The sequence below is a fragment of the Pseudochaenichthys georgianus genome, chromosome 6 (assembly GCF_902827115.2).
Source record: "Pseudochaenichthys georgianus chromosome 6, fPseGeo1.2, whole genome shotgun sequence".
In the NCBI taxonomy this organism is placed as follows: domain Eukaryota; kingdom Metazoa; phylum Chordata; class Actinopteri; order Perciformes; family Channichthyidae; genus Pseudochaenichthys; species Pseudochaenichthys georgianus.
Window position 1 is genome coordinate 41438012 of NC_047508.1, and position 15767 is coordinate 41453778.

Here is a 15767-nt window from a genome sequence, read left to right on the forward strand (position 1 = left end):
TAATCAAATCCCCAGGAAGTGCGCCACCCGTTGAAGCCGATTTTCGGAATTGATGTAGTGGCCAACTGGGGATACTACATATTCCTTGACGTCATCTTCCTATCAATCCTACTCAGATTAACAGACGTTTAGCTAAATAAACTACAGAGCACGAACTCTGTTATAGCCCTTATTTAAATCACCACAGTCTTAACGTTTTAAAATGCGCTAAAAGCTGATTAAAGAGTTATTGTCTCCTCTTCATTAATTTGACTGAGCCAAAACGAGATCATGGCGGGGTTTAAGGGGAAACTCAACTGCGCATGCTCTGTGGGTCCACATACGGGTACTTTGGCAGAACATTTTTGCTTCATGCGCCTCTGAGCAACTCTCATAGGAATGAACGGTGCTCCACCTACGACGCTGTATTTCTCTTTATACATCCATGCTTGCTAAATTCTGCACTCCGTATGTGTGAAATTGTTAACCATTCTGACGTTTTGATATCACATATGCAGTCACGGTCAGTCCTTTTATAGCCACGGTAGGTGGGACATTCAAGAAATACCTCGTATTAATCTGCTTCCACCATAACCGTCTTAAATGCTTGTACAAACCTAGTTAGCATTAGCTAGCTGCTAAATTTGCTTTATCGTTTGCTAACGTTGTGTTGCAGAAGCCGGTTTAAGAATGATCTGAGCGTGTATGTCCTTTTTAAACACCATGATTGAGTGATACCAATGTTGACTGTATTTGTATAACAAATGTCTGTGATATAACTATTGAAAGAGGGCATTTAAGCTAGCATTGGTTAAAAATTGCTGTTAAGCTCCACCCTGCACTTTTTTTGCTGCCAGCTGTTACTGTACCGGATGCATGTCTGATGTATTTTTTGTATAAGCTTATAAGGGTGGTAAAACAGCCTGTGAGTGAGTTTTTGGACAAGGTATCATCAAAAGCACATTAAAAGAACAATACAAGGAACATACTTTATGAGGTAGTTTTATAAACTTGCCCTATCCAAGTAATTTGAAGAGCTTCATTGTGGTTATGATTGAATACTTGCTAAGTCCATCTAGGAAACAAATCTTTGACAAGCTACAAATATGTCAGCTAATTGTATTGTATGTCAAACCCCTTTTTTTGTCCTTTACAGTGATCAATGACGGCTTTGGTTAGCCATGGCTGTCGTGTCATGGAAGGAGATTTTACTTTTGACTGGACTGGTGGTGGGATGTTACTGGAACAGTCTGTCCTGCGGCTTTGTGTTTGATGATGTCTCTGCAATCCTTGACAACAAGGACCTACGACCCTCAACCCCTATCCGCAACCTATTCCAAAATGACTTCTGGGGAACACCCATGTCTGAGGTAAGTCATTGTCCATAACACACCTTTGGTTTATCAGTATGGGCTTACTAAGTTTACATTTTTAATATAGATAAAAGCTAAAGAGGATGTCTTTAAAATGTAGTTTATTAATAGTTTTATTCGGGACAGTGAGTTCATTTTAACTTTAGGGAACTTTGTTGCAACCTCCTCATATTAACCTGACTATAATGGATTCATTAAACATAATTTAAAAGCTAAACAAAACATGCGTCACCCTTGTAATGTCTCTCAGTCCATCAACTGACAGAATATTGTGTATATCCCACTATAGGAGCGGAGCCATAAATCTTACCGACCCCTAACGGTACTCACCTTTCGACTGAACTACCTCTTCAGTGAGCTGAGCGCTGCCTCCTACCATTTTCTCAATGTTGTTCTACACGCCGTAGTATGTGTGCTTTTCCTGCGAGTGTGCCGTTTGTTCCTGGACAACACTTCCAGCTTGGTGGCAGCATTGCTGTTTGCTGTGCACCCCATCCACACTGAAGCTGTAAGTATACATTTACTGGGACAAAGCATTGTAAGAATGTAAATATGTCTGTGTCAAATTGATCAACTGAAATGGTGTTATAACAATCAGTGACAAATCAATTTTATGTGTAAAGTAATAGGCTATTGGTTGGACTTTTCAATTACTTTTCAAGCATGAGGTTTCCACTGAAAATATGCTGCTTTCTAGGAACAAGCATTTGATGCAGTGCCACCTTTTATAATGTTATAAACAGTGTTGTGCTAGTTACTGAAAACCAGTAACTAGTTACCATTACTAGTTACTTCATTTCAAAAGTAACTCAGTTACTTTACTGATTACTTACACCAAAAAGTAATGCGTTACTGTGAAAAGTAACTTTTTAGTTACTTAAAAAAAGGGCTCCCATTATATTAATGCCCTAAGGCTTATAGTCTTCATTTCAGTACTGTTATGGCATTGGAGAATAATACAATCTGTTGATCAACTTGACATGCATTATATGCAATCTGGATAGCATCGATATTAGCTGGCTTTCCATTTTTGTATATTCTTTCTCCAGGTAGTTGGAAAAAGTGTTCCGTCCCATATGCCGTGTGCCGCCCGGACATGCTATCATGCTAACTAGCTCCCTGAAAGCGGGTGACTCCACTGTAGCAATAGCCTGCATGTGTTCTACAACATACCGTGCAATGGCTTTATCGACTTTCCCCTGGCTAGCAGTCCCTTGGTTAAAATCCAGCCGCTGTTGCTTAGGTGGAGGTGGAGTGGCGTGGGCTGAGTCTCTGTGGTCTTAGCTACTAGCTTCGTCCCAGCATGTTGTTTCTGCAGATGTTTTAAGAGATGTGAATGACTGCTTTGGGCAGTAGATAGGCTCTTTGACCCGCCAGGACACAACTTACATTTAACAAAAACGTTCTTTTCTTTGTGCTCGACAAAAGTGAAATAGTGAGAATATCTCCAGGTGGAGAAACTAGACTTGAGCTCCGCCGCCGCCATGATAGTCTTGTTAGTAAACAACACAAACACGCCCACAGCCCGTCTCCGCATGTGACACAGGAAGTATCTAAGTACATTTACTCAAGTACTGTACTTAAGTACAGTTCTCATCTCTGTTCGCCTGGCTGTTGACTATATAAAAAAACTAACGCAGTAACGGAGTAACGCACCATGTAGTAACGGTAACTGAGTTACTGCATTTAAAAAGTAATGTTAGATGTTAACGTTAGAGTACTAGTTACTGCCAAAAATAACGGCGACTTTGTAACGCGTTAGTCCCAACACTGGTTATAAATGGTATGTATTATTAGGCAGGGAATAACAAGCGCATCTCCTCAAGCAAAAGTGAGGCTTTTTCTAAATTGATGCTAACCACACTGGAAAGTACAGCGTAAGCAGCAGGCAGCTGGTCTACAGGGCCATTGTCCACTATTATATCATACTTCTTTTTGACTTTAGCCTTTTACTTAAATTGGGAAAGATGTTTGCAAAAATGTAGTTATGGTTTAAACCAGACAAGAGACCAAGACATTATATTATTAGACATTAATTGGTATTAAGTTTACAAAAGTGACTTAAATATACTTTTAACATGCCTACTAGAGCAATTGGAGTCAAGCATCTTGCGCAAGGACACTTTGACATGTAGGGGCTGGGGATCAAACCAGCAAACATCTCATTTCTAAACTCCCTTTTTCCCCCTGAGCCACAGACACCTGGACAATATCCATCTAAGCCCAGACATTAAACGAGCAACACTGACTGTGTAATTAAAGAAAACCATTCACGGATGCATCACACAAACTAGAAGAGGGAACTCACTCGATCTCTCGTAATTGGAATCTCAAGCATAGTTTTAAGACATGTACAAAAAGTGTATAAGCCGTGTACATGATGTGTATCCTGAGAGGATAAAGAAATCACTCGTCTGATGCTTCCAATACTTCTCTAGCATCAACACCTCAGCTTTGCTCTAACATGCAACACGCAACTCAGTCACGCACTTCCTCAGTTGTGCCATGTGGGAAGAACAGGTGGCTGTGTGTACTGTGTGCCCTTTTCCTTCTGGGGGTGTTGTTTCTCTACGGGGTGAATACTAAAGAATGTCCATCCACAAAGAAGCTACATGTAGTGAAAACCTGCCACATTACCTGCATATTGTTACATCCTGCCCCGTGTGACCTGCTCAGGGTGTGACCATATGTTATCCATCACATCTCGTGTGTGTGGACATGCTTTGAACTCACTCATGAGATAAAATCAACTCGAGTTACCCCAGCTGTCATTCAAACCCCTTCCGATCGCAGAGCAATGACCATCCCTCCTTAAGTTACAGCTGTCAATCTTGAATATTATCCGGACCACAAATGTTATTGAACTGTGACCAGAAGCAGGAAACCTTTTGCGTATTGTTTATCATTTGAACTTGATCTCATTCCCTTCTATAGGGCCTGTCTAAAAAAGCCTCTTCCCCAATTAGGACTTTGTAATTCATCCTATTGAACGTAGCTGCACTGATGAGCAGACAGGCCCTGAGCAGAGGAGATAAACAGAGACAACATTCTGCTTCTCGGCAGTGCTACTGTTACACAGCATGCTCCACTGCGCCAATCTTCCTCACGGTGTTCTCTAATCTATGCCGAGTCACTCAGACTTCTTGAATGGAAACAATTTGCCTCACAAATGAGCCCTTAGAGTTAGTCCAGCGAATGTCCTTCACGTTATCGCCGTCTGGAATCTCTCTCTGAACGGATCATTTGTTTTTGAGTTATGCTCCGAGCACTGAAGGTCCCTTCATGATAAGTGCGGACAAAGAGTCCCTGTGTGTCCCTGTGTCTTTCTCAGTGTGTTTTTTGGGTCATCTGTCTTTTTGAATGGAGAATCTTCAAATGCAAATAATTTAGTGTAGTAACTCTACAGCAGTATATTAAGCCTCTCAAATGGCACTTGGGTGAAAGCGCTCGCTGAAAAGCAGCGCCCTGCACAAATGGACGAACACACAAGGGATTTGTCGTCATTCGGACAAAATAACAAACACTAATTGTGGTCAGCCTTTCTACCATTGTGTTGGATTCAATGTGATGGACTGACAAGACACCACATGCACCACATGTTCCTTAAATGTCTTTGTTACTTGTGAATCCATCTTTTCCCTGACTTTTGAGAAAAGGATGTGAGCAAATCAGTGTACATTACATGTTAGACGCCTTTATCCAAAGCGACTTACATACTCAATACTGTGGACAATTTGGGGTGAAGCGTCTTTCTCAGGGACACAATGACATGCTGACTGCAGTGGGGTTTGAACCCAACACCAACGCACTAGGCCACTGCGCCACACGCCTCCCAAGTGTATTAACTTGTTACGTAACGAGTTACTTGTTAATACAATGCAGTTGTTTGCAGCATTTAGTGTAATCAAACGGGAAACAATGGATGTAGCACTTGATCAAGCATGTTTACTTGGTATTCGTGTAGCAAAATGGCCCCGCATAAGAAATGTGCCATCTTATCAACCGAGCAGTACTAAAGCTGCCTGATAAAGTAAGTTTAGTTATTGTGATACTGTTTGATCATTATTTGAATCTAGATGTGTATACCCATCTCTATAACGTTGTTGTCCTCCTAAGGGATACACACTCGACACAACAGACTTCATCACTTGAAAAGTCCTTCGTCGAGCCTTGTTTTTGGACCCTATGTGTGCTTTGGGGGAAAGATTGATTTGGGTTGTGGTGGAAGTGAGAATGTCATTTCTTCCACACGAGGGCAGTCATCATTTACACAAATGACAGAAGTTAATGTCAAAGAGTTATCTTTTACGGAAATAAAGCCACAGTACATCTGCTTGTAATCCGCTTAGAGAAATGACTTGAGTAGACCTGTTTTACAACTGGATTCCAGGGCTGTAAAGTGTGTAGGAGCCAGATATATTACAATGCTATTTTTAAACGTGTTTTAGCATCACTTACGGAAATGCACGTGGTGTTGGTAGCCGTAGCAATGAGGATATCACCTGTTCACCAGTTAGTAAGTGAAAGGAAAGGGAAAGGGTGGTAGGCAAATAATTGTTGAATCACCTTAAATGTCTTTTGGACCACCCTGGATGTGTCCACCACAACGGTATTCCTGCAAATGAAACTACACGCACCCTTTGAATTTATGAATGAATGGCAGCCAGCATGTCAGAACGTTTAGGAAGTTTGGTTTCAGATGTCTCCATGATGTTCCTTCCACTTGTAGAAATATTTTTGTTCTTTCAAAGGGATGAGAGTAGATGTGTTTGTTCTTCTCGTAAGGGTTATGTAAGGATTTAACTGGTGCTTGTTAAATCCTGGGGAGAAATGCTAATGAACTTGAAGTTCTGACAGACTGGGAAAATGATGTAAAGGTTACTTAAAGGTGGGGTAGGTACGTTTGAGAAACCGGCTCGAGACACACTTGTTGTTATATTCCATGGAATGCTCTTAACATCCCGATAGCAATGAATATCTGAAGTGCTTTGACAATAAATACATAAAACATTATCATCTGTGGAAGCCGTAGCGCTGTAAAAAGCACGACCAATCATCTGAGCCGGCTAAAGTAACTGGATGGCCTACCTGCCTGTCAGCCTTCCATCTGTGCACCAACTTATCTCGTGCCCTCATAGGTCATGTGCGTGTTCGTGTGTGTTGGAGGAGGGTATTTTCAAATTGTAGCTCACTCGAGCTGGTTTCTCCAAAATTACCTACCCCACCTTTAACTGTTTCCCAACAGAGAAAACGAAAAAACGTTTTTTATGTAGGGATCGAAACCATAGACGCTACAGCATATGAATGTAGACTCCGAGACGTCACCCATAGTCTGTTTTTATCATTTAATCACAGGTTCTTAAATTACTTGCTTGTTCATGTGAATTTAGACAACATTATTGTTTATCACTATTATCAAAATAAGATTTCATCACAATATCATTCCATTACATTACATTGCATTTAGCTGACGCTTTTATCCAAAGCGACTTACAATAAGTGCATTCGACCAGGAAGACACAACCTTGAAGAAAACAGAATCATATAAGTACATCAGGTTTCATAGAGCCAAGTATTTCAAGTGCTACTCAACTGGCTGTAGATAAGCCAGTCCTTTATTAGTATATAAGTGCTCTGTTAGCAGTTCTTTGTTAGTAATTCTATCGCACGAGGTGGCGTCGAAAGAGATGAGTTTTCAGTCTGCGCCGGAAGGTGTGTAAGCTTTCTGCTGTCCTGATGTCAATGGGGAGCTCATTCCACCATTTTGGAGCCAGGATAGCAAACCCACGTGTTTTTGCTGATGGGAACTTGGGTCCCCCTCGCAGCGAGGGTGCAGCGAGCCGTTTGGCTGATGCAGAGCGGAGTGCACGTGCTGGGGTGTACAGTTTAACCATGTCCTGGATGTAGGAAGGGCCAGATCCATTCGCAGCATGGTACGCAAGTACCAGTGTTTTGAAATGAATTCTAGCAGTTACCGGAAGCCAATGAAGTGAGCGGAGGAGCGGCGTGGTGTGGGAGAATGTAGGAAGGTTGAAGACCAGACGAGCCGCTGCATTCTGGATGAGCTGCAGAGGTCGGATGGCACATGCAGGTAGACCAGCCAGGAGGGAGTTGCAGTAGTCTAGGCGTGAGGTGACGAGAGCCTGGACCAGAAACGGGGTCGCTTTCTGGGTCAGCTGGGGACGCATCCTCCTGATGTTGTAGAGCGTGTATCTGCAGCAACGGGTTGTAGCGGCGATGTTTGCCGTGAAGGACAGGTTGTTATCTAGGGTCACACCCAGATTCCTTGCAGTCTGAGTCGGGGAAACAACAGAGGTGCCGATGTTGATAGTCAGGTCAAGAGTGGGACAATCTTTTCCCGGAAGGAAAAGTAGTTCAGTCTTGTCAAGGTTGAGCTTGAGATGATGAGCGGACATCCACTGAGAGATGTCAGCTAGACAAGCAGAGATGCGTGCGACGACCTGGGTCTCTGAGCGGGGAAAGGACAGAATTCATTGGGTGTCGTCAGCGTAGCAGTGGTATGAAAAACCATGCAGGCTAATGACAGATCCGAGCGAGTTTGTGTACAGAGAGGAGAGGAGGGGACCAAGAACAGAGCCCTGAGGGACCCCTGTAGTTAATTGACAAGGGTCGGACTCGGATCCTCTCCAAGTTACCCTGTAGGTGCGGTCTTTGAGGTATGAGGTGAGGAGGGAAAGTGCAGAGCCTGAAACTCCAAGTTCTTGGAGAGTGCGAAGGAGGATCTGATGATTCACCGTGTCGAATGCAGCAGACAGGTCCAACAGGATGAGGACAGAGGAGAGGGAGGCTGCTTTGGCAGTGTGCAGTTCCTCAGTGACAGCAATGAGGGCAGTTTCTGTGGAGTGACCTGCCTTGAAACCAGACTGGTGCGGATCCAGAAGGTTGTTCTGATGGAGATAACAGGAGAGTTGTTTAAAGACAGCGCGTTCAAGTGTTTTAGACGGGAACGGGAGGAGAGAGACAGGCCTGTAGTTTATAACATCAGACGGGTTGATAGTGGGTTTCTTTAGGAGAGGGTTTACTCTTGCCTCCTTGAGACTGTTTGGAAAGTGACCAGAAGTTAGAGAAGTGTTGATGAAATGGGTGAGAAAAGGTAGAATATCAGGAGCGATAGTCTGAAGGAGGTTTGAAGGGATAGGGTCCAGAGGACAGGTGGTAGGGCGGGCAGAGGTCCATTATCATATCTTATTTCTTTGCCTTAAAGGGGCCCTATTATTCAAATGTTTAGGTTCATATTTGTATTTTGTGCTAATACTGTTAAATGCTTTATTAATAATACATTTATTTTTCTCATACTGCCTGTGCTGCTGCACCTCTTTTCACCCTCTGTCTGAAACCAGAGCCCAGTCTGCTCTGATTGGTTAACTGGCCTGCTCTGTTGTGATTGGTCAAGCACTTGGAGATGTCCCGCCTCTTAGCCTATCATATACATTGTGTTGGAGCGCTAGCCTCTTTAATGTATAGTGTTATCTGTACTTAAAATGAACGGATGGATGTGTTGCAGTACTTAGTGTTTCCACTTTCCATCATCAGGTCACAGGTGTGGTTGGCCGAGCAGAACTTCTTTCCTCCATCTTTCTCCTGGCCGCTTTCCTGGCCTACACAAAATCAACAGGGAGAGACCACTCCATTGGTAAGTCTAACATAACTTCTTGATGTCTCACCGCCAATAGCACTGCTCTCATTTCGAGGAATTCTTATTTTCCTTGTGACCTTTCATTAAGACAGTACTGCAAACATCCAAGACAGAGGCAGAAAACCAAAGCCAACATTCTCACCTGTGATTCAATGATCTAGAACAGGGGTTCCCAACCTGGGGGGCGCCAAAGATCGCAGGGGGGGCGCCAGGCCTCAGATTATCTGAGGCCAAATATCATATTCAGACTTTTTTATTTATTTTTTTTTTATTTTACATATAATTGTAAAGCAATACATGATTGTCACTAAAAGCCTTGTCTCTACATTACAATAAAATATAAAAAAGAATTTATAATTAATTTTAATAAAAATTCAAGTTAGTAGCTATTAAAGGCATAAAAAGACAGAAATGTATAATTCTTTCTTTCTATAGAAATGTTTCTTCTGCCCGTAAAGTGTCCAAACCGGGCTTTTCTGGATAAGCGCATGTTTAAAACATAGTCATTGCCCATGCCGGTTTCAGTTGGATTATTCGTCACAGTTGCTCCGATCAGATCTGTCTCCTCCATTTTGTAGATTATTTACGACTTTTGAATCCACACAAACACATCGGCAAAATCCGGCTTACTTTGAGCATGTGTTTTAAACAGTTTAATCCCTTTGTGAATTGTTTCCACTTCCGCCGTCCTTTCATTTCTTCACACAGCGGGAATCCAATAACCATCAAAGTCACTCCGATAGTGCTCCTTAATCACGCTTTCATCCTCCTTTAGCAAAATACTTCACATTCATCCAGTGTGTGACAGTAGTTGTAGCATTTTGAGACTTTTAAACTTTAATTTAGACCACTGTTGCGCCACCCCCCCCCCCCCCTAGTGTGTGTGGGGGGGGGGGGGGGAAACTTCCAACAGGAGTCATTTGGGGGGGCTCTTGGGAAAACAGGTTGGGAACCCCTGATCTAGAAGGCTTCTGGCAATGTTACACAGTCCGCCATCTGTTAATTAAAACTAAATATCATGTCATTTAGTTGAATACCAGTTCCTCCTACTCTAATTATGACTTTGTTGTTAGTGGTTCATTGTTGTTACACCACATGCATGTCTGTATTTGATGTCTTTCTTATGTGGGTTGTAATTCTAATCGGCGGGATATTTTCCGTAGTTAAATACATATGTAATTTGTTTCTATAATCCTGTCCTGAGGAAATGAGACACAACACATCTGTGATATTACAAAAATAATGTTATAAGTACAACACGCAATAAGAATCTATAATGAATAAAACACACACACCTGTTGTAGAGCCAGTAAACAGTTTTAAGAAAGGCTCTGGGATGGGCTTGGGATTCAAGATTCAAGTCTTTATTGTCATGTGCACATTACAGTGTAGATATGGCAATGAAAACATAAGTCACATGCTCCTCCAACAGTGCAACATGAATATATATATATATATAGGACATAGAACAAATAAAACAGATAGAATAGTGCAAGAGAAGGGTGTCATCACGCATCTCAACCAATGAGAACATTTTGGGCGGGCCTAAGACTGCTGCAGCGCTCACATGAACAAGAACAGAAAATAACTGGCGAGGACATAAAAATGGAGAACGGTACCGAACTCTTAGATGGACATTTTAAATCTCTTCCAGACCGCGGAGTTGATAGAACCAGAGTTATTTGTAACCACTGTACATTTGAATGTTCTTATCACTGCACTCTGAGGGTTACTTGATTTTCTATAACAAAAGAGATATGAAATGAGTGTTTTCGTCCTTTAATCGCGAAAAAAAAAAAGTGTTGCCTGGCACTAGCTTCAAGTCGTCAACACAAACAACAGACAAAATGACGTGGTCAATTGCACATCTTCATCTTGGTGAAAGAGGCTCAAAAACAGCTGCATCTGATTGATGTGTTATGAGCTTTATTCACCAGCCAAGATCTTATTAACTTTTAAAGTGCAGCAATATCAAAGTATCCTGACTGGAAGTATTTCAAACTGGCGTGGTACATCCAGGGCTGCAGACATCTGGGCTGCGGATGATAAAACTGCCCAGAACGTCATATGTACAGAGAATCAGGGATATGTGGGGATTAGAGACGTAACCACTTTATTAGCTTTTGCATAAATTGTCTATTATTTGCAGAGATGGAAAAGTACACACATCCTTTACTCAAGTAGAAGTACAGATACTCGTGTTTAAAAATACTCTGGTAGAAGTACTGACTAAACTTCTTTACTCAAGTCAAAGTAAAGAGGCTTTGAAATGTACTTCAGTAAAAAGTACCCATAGCTAGCAGCTGCTTTAAAGAGTACCTGACCTCCCTTTATATTAACAGAACAATAATGTCATTGTTAGCTAATGAATGTTTCCATGCTGAACAACGGCAACATGACAACGTTTCCATTGGTCCCTCTTCTTTAGAGAAGACCAGGGGCCTCATGTATAACGCCGTGCGTAGGACTCACGTGGGAAGGTTGCTCACGTAGTAGAAATCCAAAAAATAGGTACAGAAATTTTCCGACATTTTCCGATTCACCAAACATTGCGTACCGGCGAGGAAAGTGCGTACGGCACGTCCTACGCCGGTTTCCCTTTATGAATCACAATCGACTCGAAATGCAGTGCAGCTTTTGCGGGCTTCACGTAACGCCCATATGTGCCTATAAACAGTCAAAGAAACGCCCATTCATTCATTCTGACTGACTGCAGGAAGGAGATCGCAGGAAATGACGACGGAACAGCTAAAAAGACGTCTCACACCGTGACAGGTTTGGGTTATTTTGGGGAGGTGGAGATAAATCACATTGTTTGATGGATGCCGTTTGAACCAGAGGAGCAGCATGGAGGTCGGATCGTCACCAACATAAATAAATAAGTGGTCCGAAAAAGGTTCATGACAAAGAAAATACACATAGCCGTCCTCAGGCAGTGTGTTTGTGCCGGGGACAGGAGACCCCCCCCCCCTGATGAGAGACTGTAAGAAGTGATCGGGGAATCCCTCCGGAGTGGAGTCATGACGACTGGATCTGAATTATGTTTTCGAATTTGTTGGTTTGTGTTCCAGCTGTCGATCAGCTGTGCGCAGCGTCTCCACTGCAGCCTGTGCATCTCAGCCCCCCCCCCCCCCGCTCCCCGCAGCAACTCATAATCCACCAGTTACAGGAAATACAACTAATGTGTTGTGTTATATTAGCTGTACAGTTTACCACATATGGTGTTCTTAGTTTCCATACCTCCTGTGTTTTACGAGCGACTTAAAGTCTTAGCAAACGGCATTAAGCGTGATGGTATATAAAACCATGCTCGTACAACCTATAGAAATGCAAAACCGCATCATTTATGAGAAAACATTTCATAACATTAACACATCATATTCGAGGTGGTTTTAAATAACATATCCGTGTTTATTTATTTCTCCAGGTTATGTGTGTGTGTGCACGGAGTCGCAAACAGGCGTTTGTTTCATCATTTTAAGATTGGCTTTAATCAATGTGTGAAAATGAATTCTTCATATCTGATAAATGAGAGGTAACATTTTATTTATGGTATTATTTCCACACATTTCTCTCCACTCTTCCTTCTGGCGTCGCAGTTTCTCGTCTCTCCCGTTGTTGTGCTTAGTGCGTACGCATGGGTCAGAGTTTGCGTGGAGGACCGCACGTTTTCCCGTTAAGTTAATATTTTATAAATCGCAAACATTGCGTAGAAACTGGCGTACGCCATCTTTTGAGCGTATACCCCTTTATAACTGAGGCCCCTGGAAATGATGGATACATGGATCGTGTTCAGATCAATAGGCACGCAATGACTAAAGAATAATGACCACGCCACCAAACACACATTCAGACTAAAGGAACCAGCTGTTTGGGAAATGAGAGAAGTAGAAAGTACAGGTATTTGTGTTCAACATGTGAGAAGTAGAAATACAGGTATGTGTGTTCAACATGTGAGAAGTAGAAAGTACAGGTATTTGAGTTCAACATGTGAGAAGTAGAAATACAGGTATGTGTGTTCAACATGTAAGAAGTAGAAAGTACAGGTATTTGTGTTCAACATGTAAGAAGTAGAAAGTACAGGTATTTGAGTTCAACATGTGAGAAGTAGAAAGTACAGGTATTTGAGTTCAACATGTAAGAAGTAGAAAGTACAGGTATTTGAGTTCAACATGTAAGAAGTAGAAAGTACAGGTATTTGTGTTCAACATGTGAGAAGTAGAAAGTACAGGTATTTGTGTTCAACATGTAAGAAGTAGAAAGTACAAGTATTTGGGTTCAACATGTGAGAAGTAGAAAGTACAGGTATTTGAGTTCAACATGTAAGAAGTAGAAAGTACAAGTATTTGAGTTCAACATGTGAGAAGTAGAAAGTACAGGTATTTGTGATCAAAATGAGATTAGTAGAAAGTACCGGTATTTGTGTTCAACATGTAAGAAGTAGAAAGTACAAGTATTTGAGTTCAACATGTAAGAAGTAGAAAGTACAGGTATTTGTGTTCAACATGTAAGAAGTAGAAAGTACAGGTATTTGTGTTCAACATGTAAGAAGTAGAAAGTACAAGTATTTGAGTTCAACATGTAAGAAGTAGAAAGTACAGGTATTTGAGTTCAACATGTAAGAAGTAGAAAGTACAGGTATTTGTGTTCAACATGTAAGAAGTTAAAAGTCATCAGAAAAATAAGTAAAGTACTGATACCAGAAAAATGTACTTACGTACATTAACGAAGTATTTGTACTCGACTACTTCCCACGTCTGGTAACCGACTGGATCTGAATTATGTTTTCGTATTTGTTGGTTTGTGTTCCAGCTGTCGATCAGCTGTGCGCAGCGTCTCCATTGCAGCCTGTGCGTCAGCCCCCCCCCCCCGCTCCCCTCAGCAACTCATAATCCACCAGTTACAGGAAATACAACTAATGTGTTGTGTTATATTAGCTGTACAGTTTACCACATATGGTGTTCTTAGTTTCCATACCTCCTGTGTTTTACGAGCGACTTAAAGTCTTAGCAAACGGCATTAAGCGTGATGGTATATAAAACCATGCTCGTACAACCTATAGAAATGCAAAACCGCATCATTTATGAGAAAACATTTCATAACATTAACACATCATATTCGAGGTGGTTTTAAATAACATATCCGTGTTTATTTATTTCTCCAGGTTATGTGTGTGTGTGCACGGAGTCGCAAACAGGCGTTTGTTTCATCATTTTAAGATTGGCTTTAATCAATGTGTGAAAATGAATTCTTCATATCTGATAAATGAGAGGTAACATTTTATTATGGTATTATTTCCACACATTTCTCTCCACTCTTCCTTCTGGCGTCGCAGTTTCTCGTCTCTCCCGTTGTTGTGCTTAGTGCGTACGCATGGGTCAGAGTTTGCGTGGAGGACCGCACGTTTTCCCGTTAAGTTAATATTTTATAAATCGCAAACATTGCGTAGAAACTGGCGTACGCCATCTTTTGAGCGTATACCCCTTTATAAATGAGGCCCCTGGAAATGATGGATACATGGATCGTGTTCAGATCAATAGGCACGCAATGACTAAAGAATAATGACCACGCCACCAAACACACATTCAGACTAAAGGAACCAGCTGTTTGGGAAATGAGAGAAGTAGAAAGTACAGGTATTTGTGTTCAACATGTAAGAAGTAGAAAGTACAGGTATTTGAGTTCAACATATAAGAAGTAGAAAGTACAGGTATTTGTGTTCAACATGTAAGAAGTAGAAAGTACAGGTATTTGTGTTCAACATGTAAGAAGTAGAAAGTACAGGTATTTGTGTTCAACATGAGCAGTAGAAAGTACAGGTATTTGAGTTCAACATGTGAGAAGTAGAAAGTACAGGTATTTGTGTTCAACATGTGAGAAGTAGAAAGTACAGGTATTTGAGTTCAACATGTGAGAAGTAGAAAGTACAGGTATTTGTGTTCAACATGTAAGAAGTAGAAAGTACAGGTATTTGTGTTCAACATGTAAGAAGTAGAAAGTACATGTATTTGGGTTCAACATGTAAGAAGTAGAAAGTACAGGTATTTGTGTTCAACATGTGAGAAGTAGAAAGTACAGGTATTTGTGTTCAACATGTAAGAAGTAGAAAGTACATGTATTTGGGTTCAACATGTAAGAAGTAGAAAGTACAGGTATTTGTGTTCAACATGTAAGAAGTAGAAAGTACATGTATTTGGGTTCAACATGTAAGAAGTAGAAAGTACAGGTATTTGAGTTCAACATGTAAGAAGTAGAAAGTACAGGTATTTGTGTTCAACATGTGAGAAGTAGAAAGTACAGGTATTTGTGTTCAACATGTAAGAAGTAGAAAGTACATGTATTTGGGTTCAACATGTAAGAAGTAGAAAGTACAGGTATTTGAGTTCAACATGTAAGAAGTAGAAAGTACAGGTATTTGTGTTCAACATGTGAGAAGTAGAAAGTACAGGTATTTGTGTTCAACATGTAAGAAGTAGAAAGTACATGTATTTGGGTTCAACATGTAAGAAGTAGAAAGTACAGGTATTTGAGTTCAACATGTAAGAAGTAGAAAGTACAGGTATTTGTGTTCAACATGTAAGAAGTAGAAAGTACATGTATTTGGGTTCAACATGTAAGAAGTAGAAAGTACAGGTATTTGTGTTCAACATGTAAGAAGTAGAAAGTACATGTATTTGGGTTCAACATGTAAGAAGTAGAAAGTACAGGTATTTGTGTTCAACATGTAAGAAGTAGAAAGTACATGTATTTGTGTTCAA

The 15767-nt window shown here is 41.1% G+C and overlaps 1 protein-coding gene across 2 annotated transcripts in view; it reads left to right on the forward strand.

Annotated features, from left to right (window-relative positions):
- Window positions 1-382: 382 nt before the first annotated feature.
- tmtc3 (transmembrane O-mannosyltransferase targeting cadherins 3) overlaps window positions 383-15767 on the forward strand; it is a 52277-nt gene continuing 36892 nt past the window's right edge. Inside the window, exons 1-4 of one of the 2 annotated variants that reach the window (XM_034085976.1) lie at window positions 383-523; window positions 1136-1349; window positions 1642-1860; window positions 8907-9006. In XM_034085976.1, coding sequence (XP_033941867.1) covers window positions 1161-1349; window positions 1642-1860; window positions 8907-9006 — 508 coding nt within the window. In that variant the 5' untranslated portion in view covers window positions 383-523; window positions 1136-1160. The remainder of the gene's footprint in view (window positions 524-1135; window positions 1350-1641; window positions 1861-8906; window positions 9007-15767) is intronic. The other variant, XM_034085977.1, reaches the window with a different exon arrangement.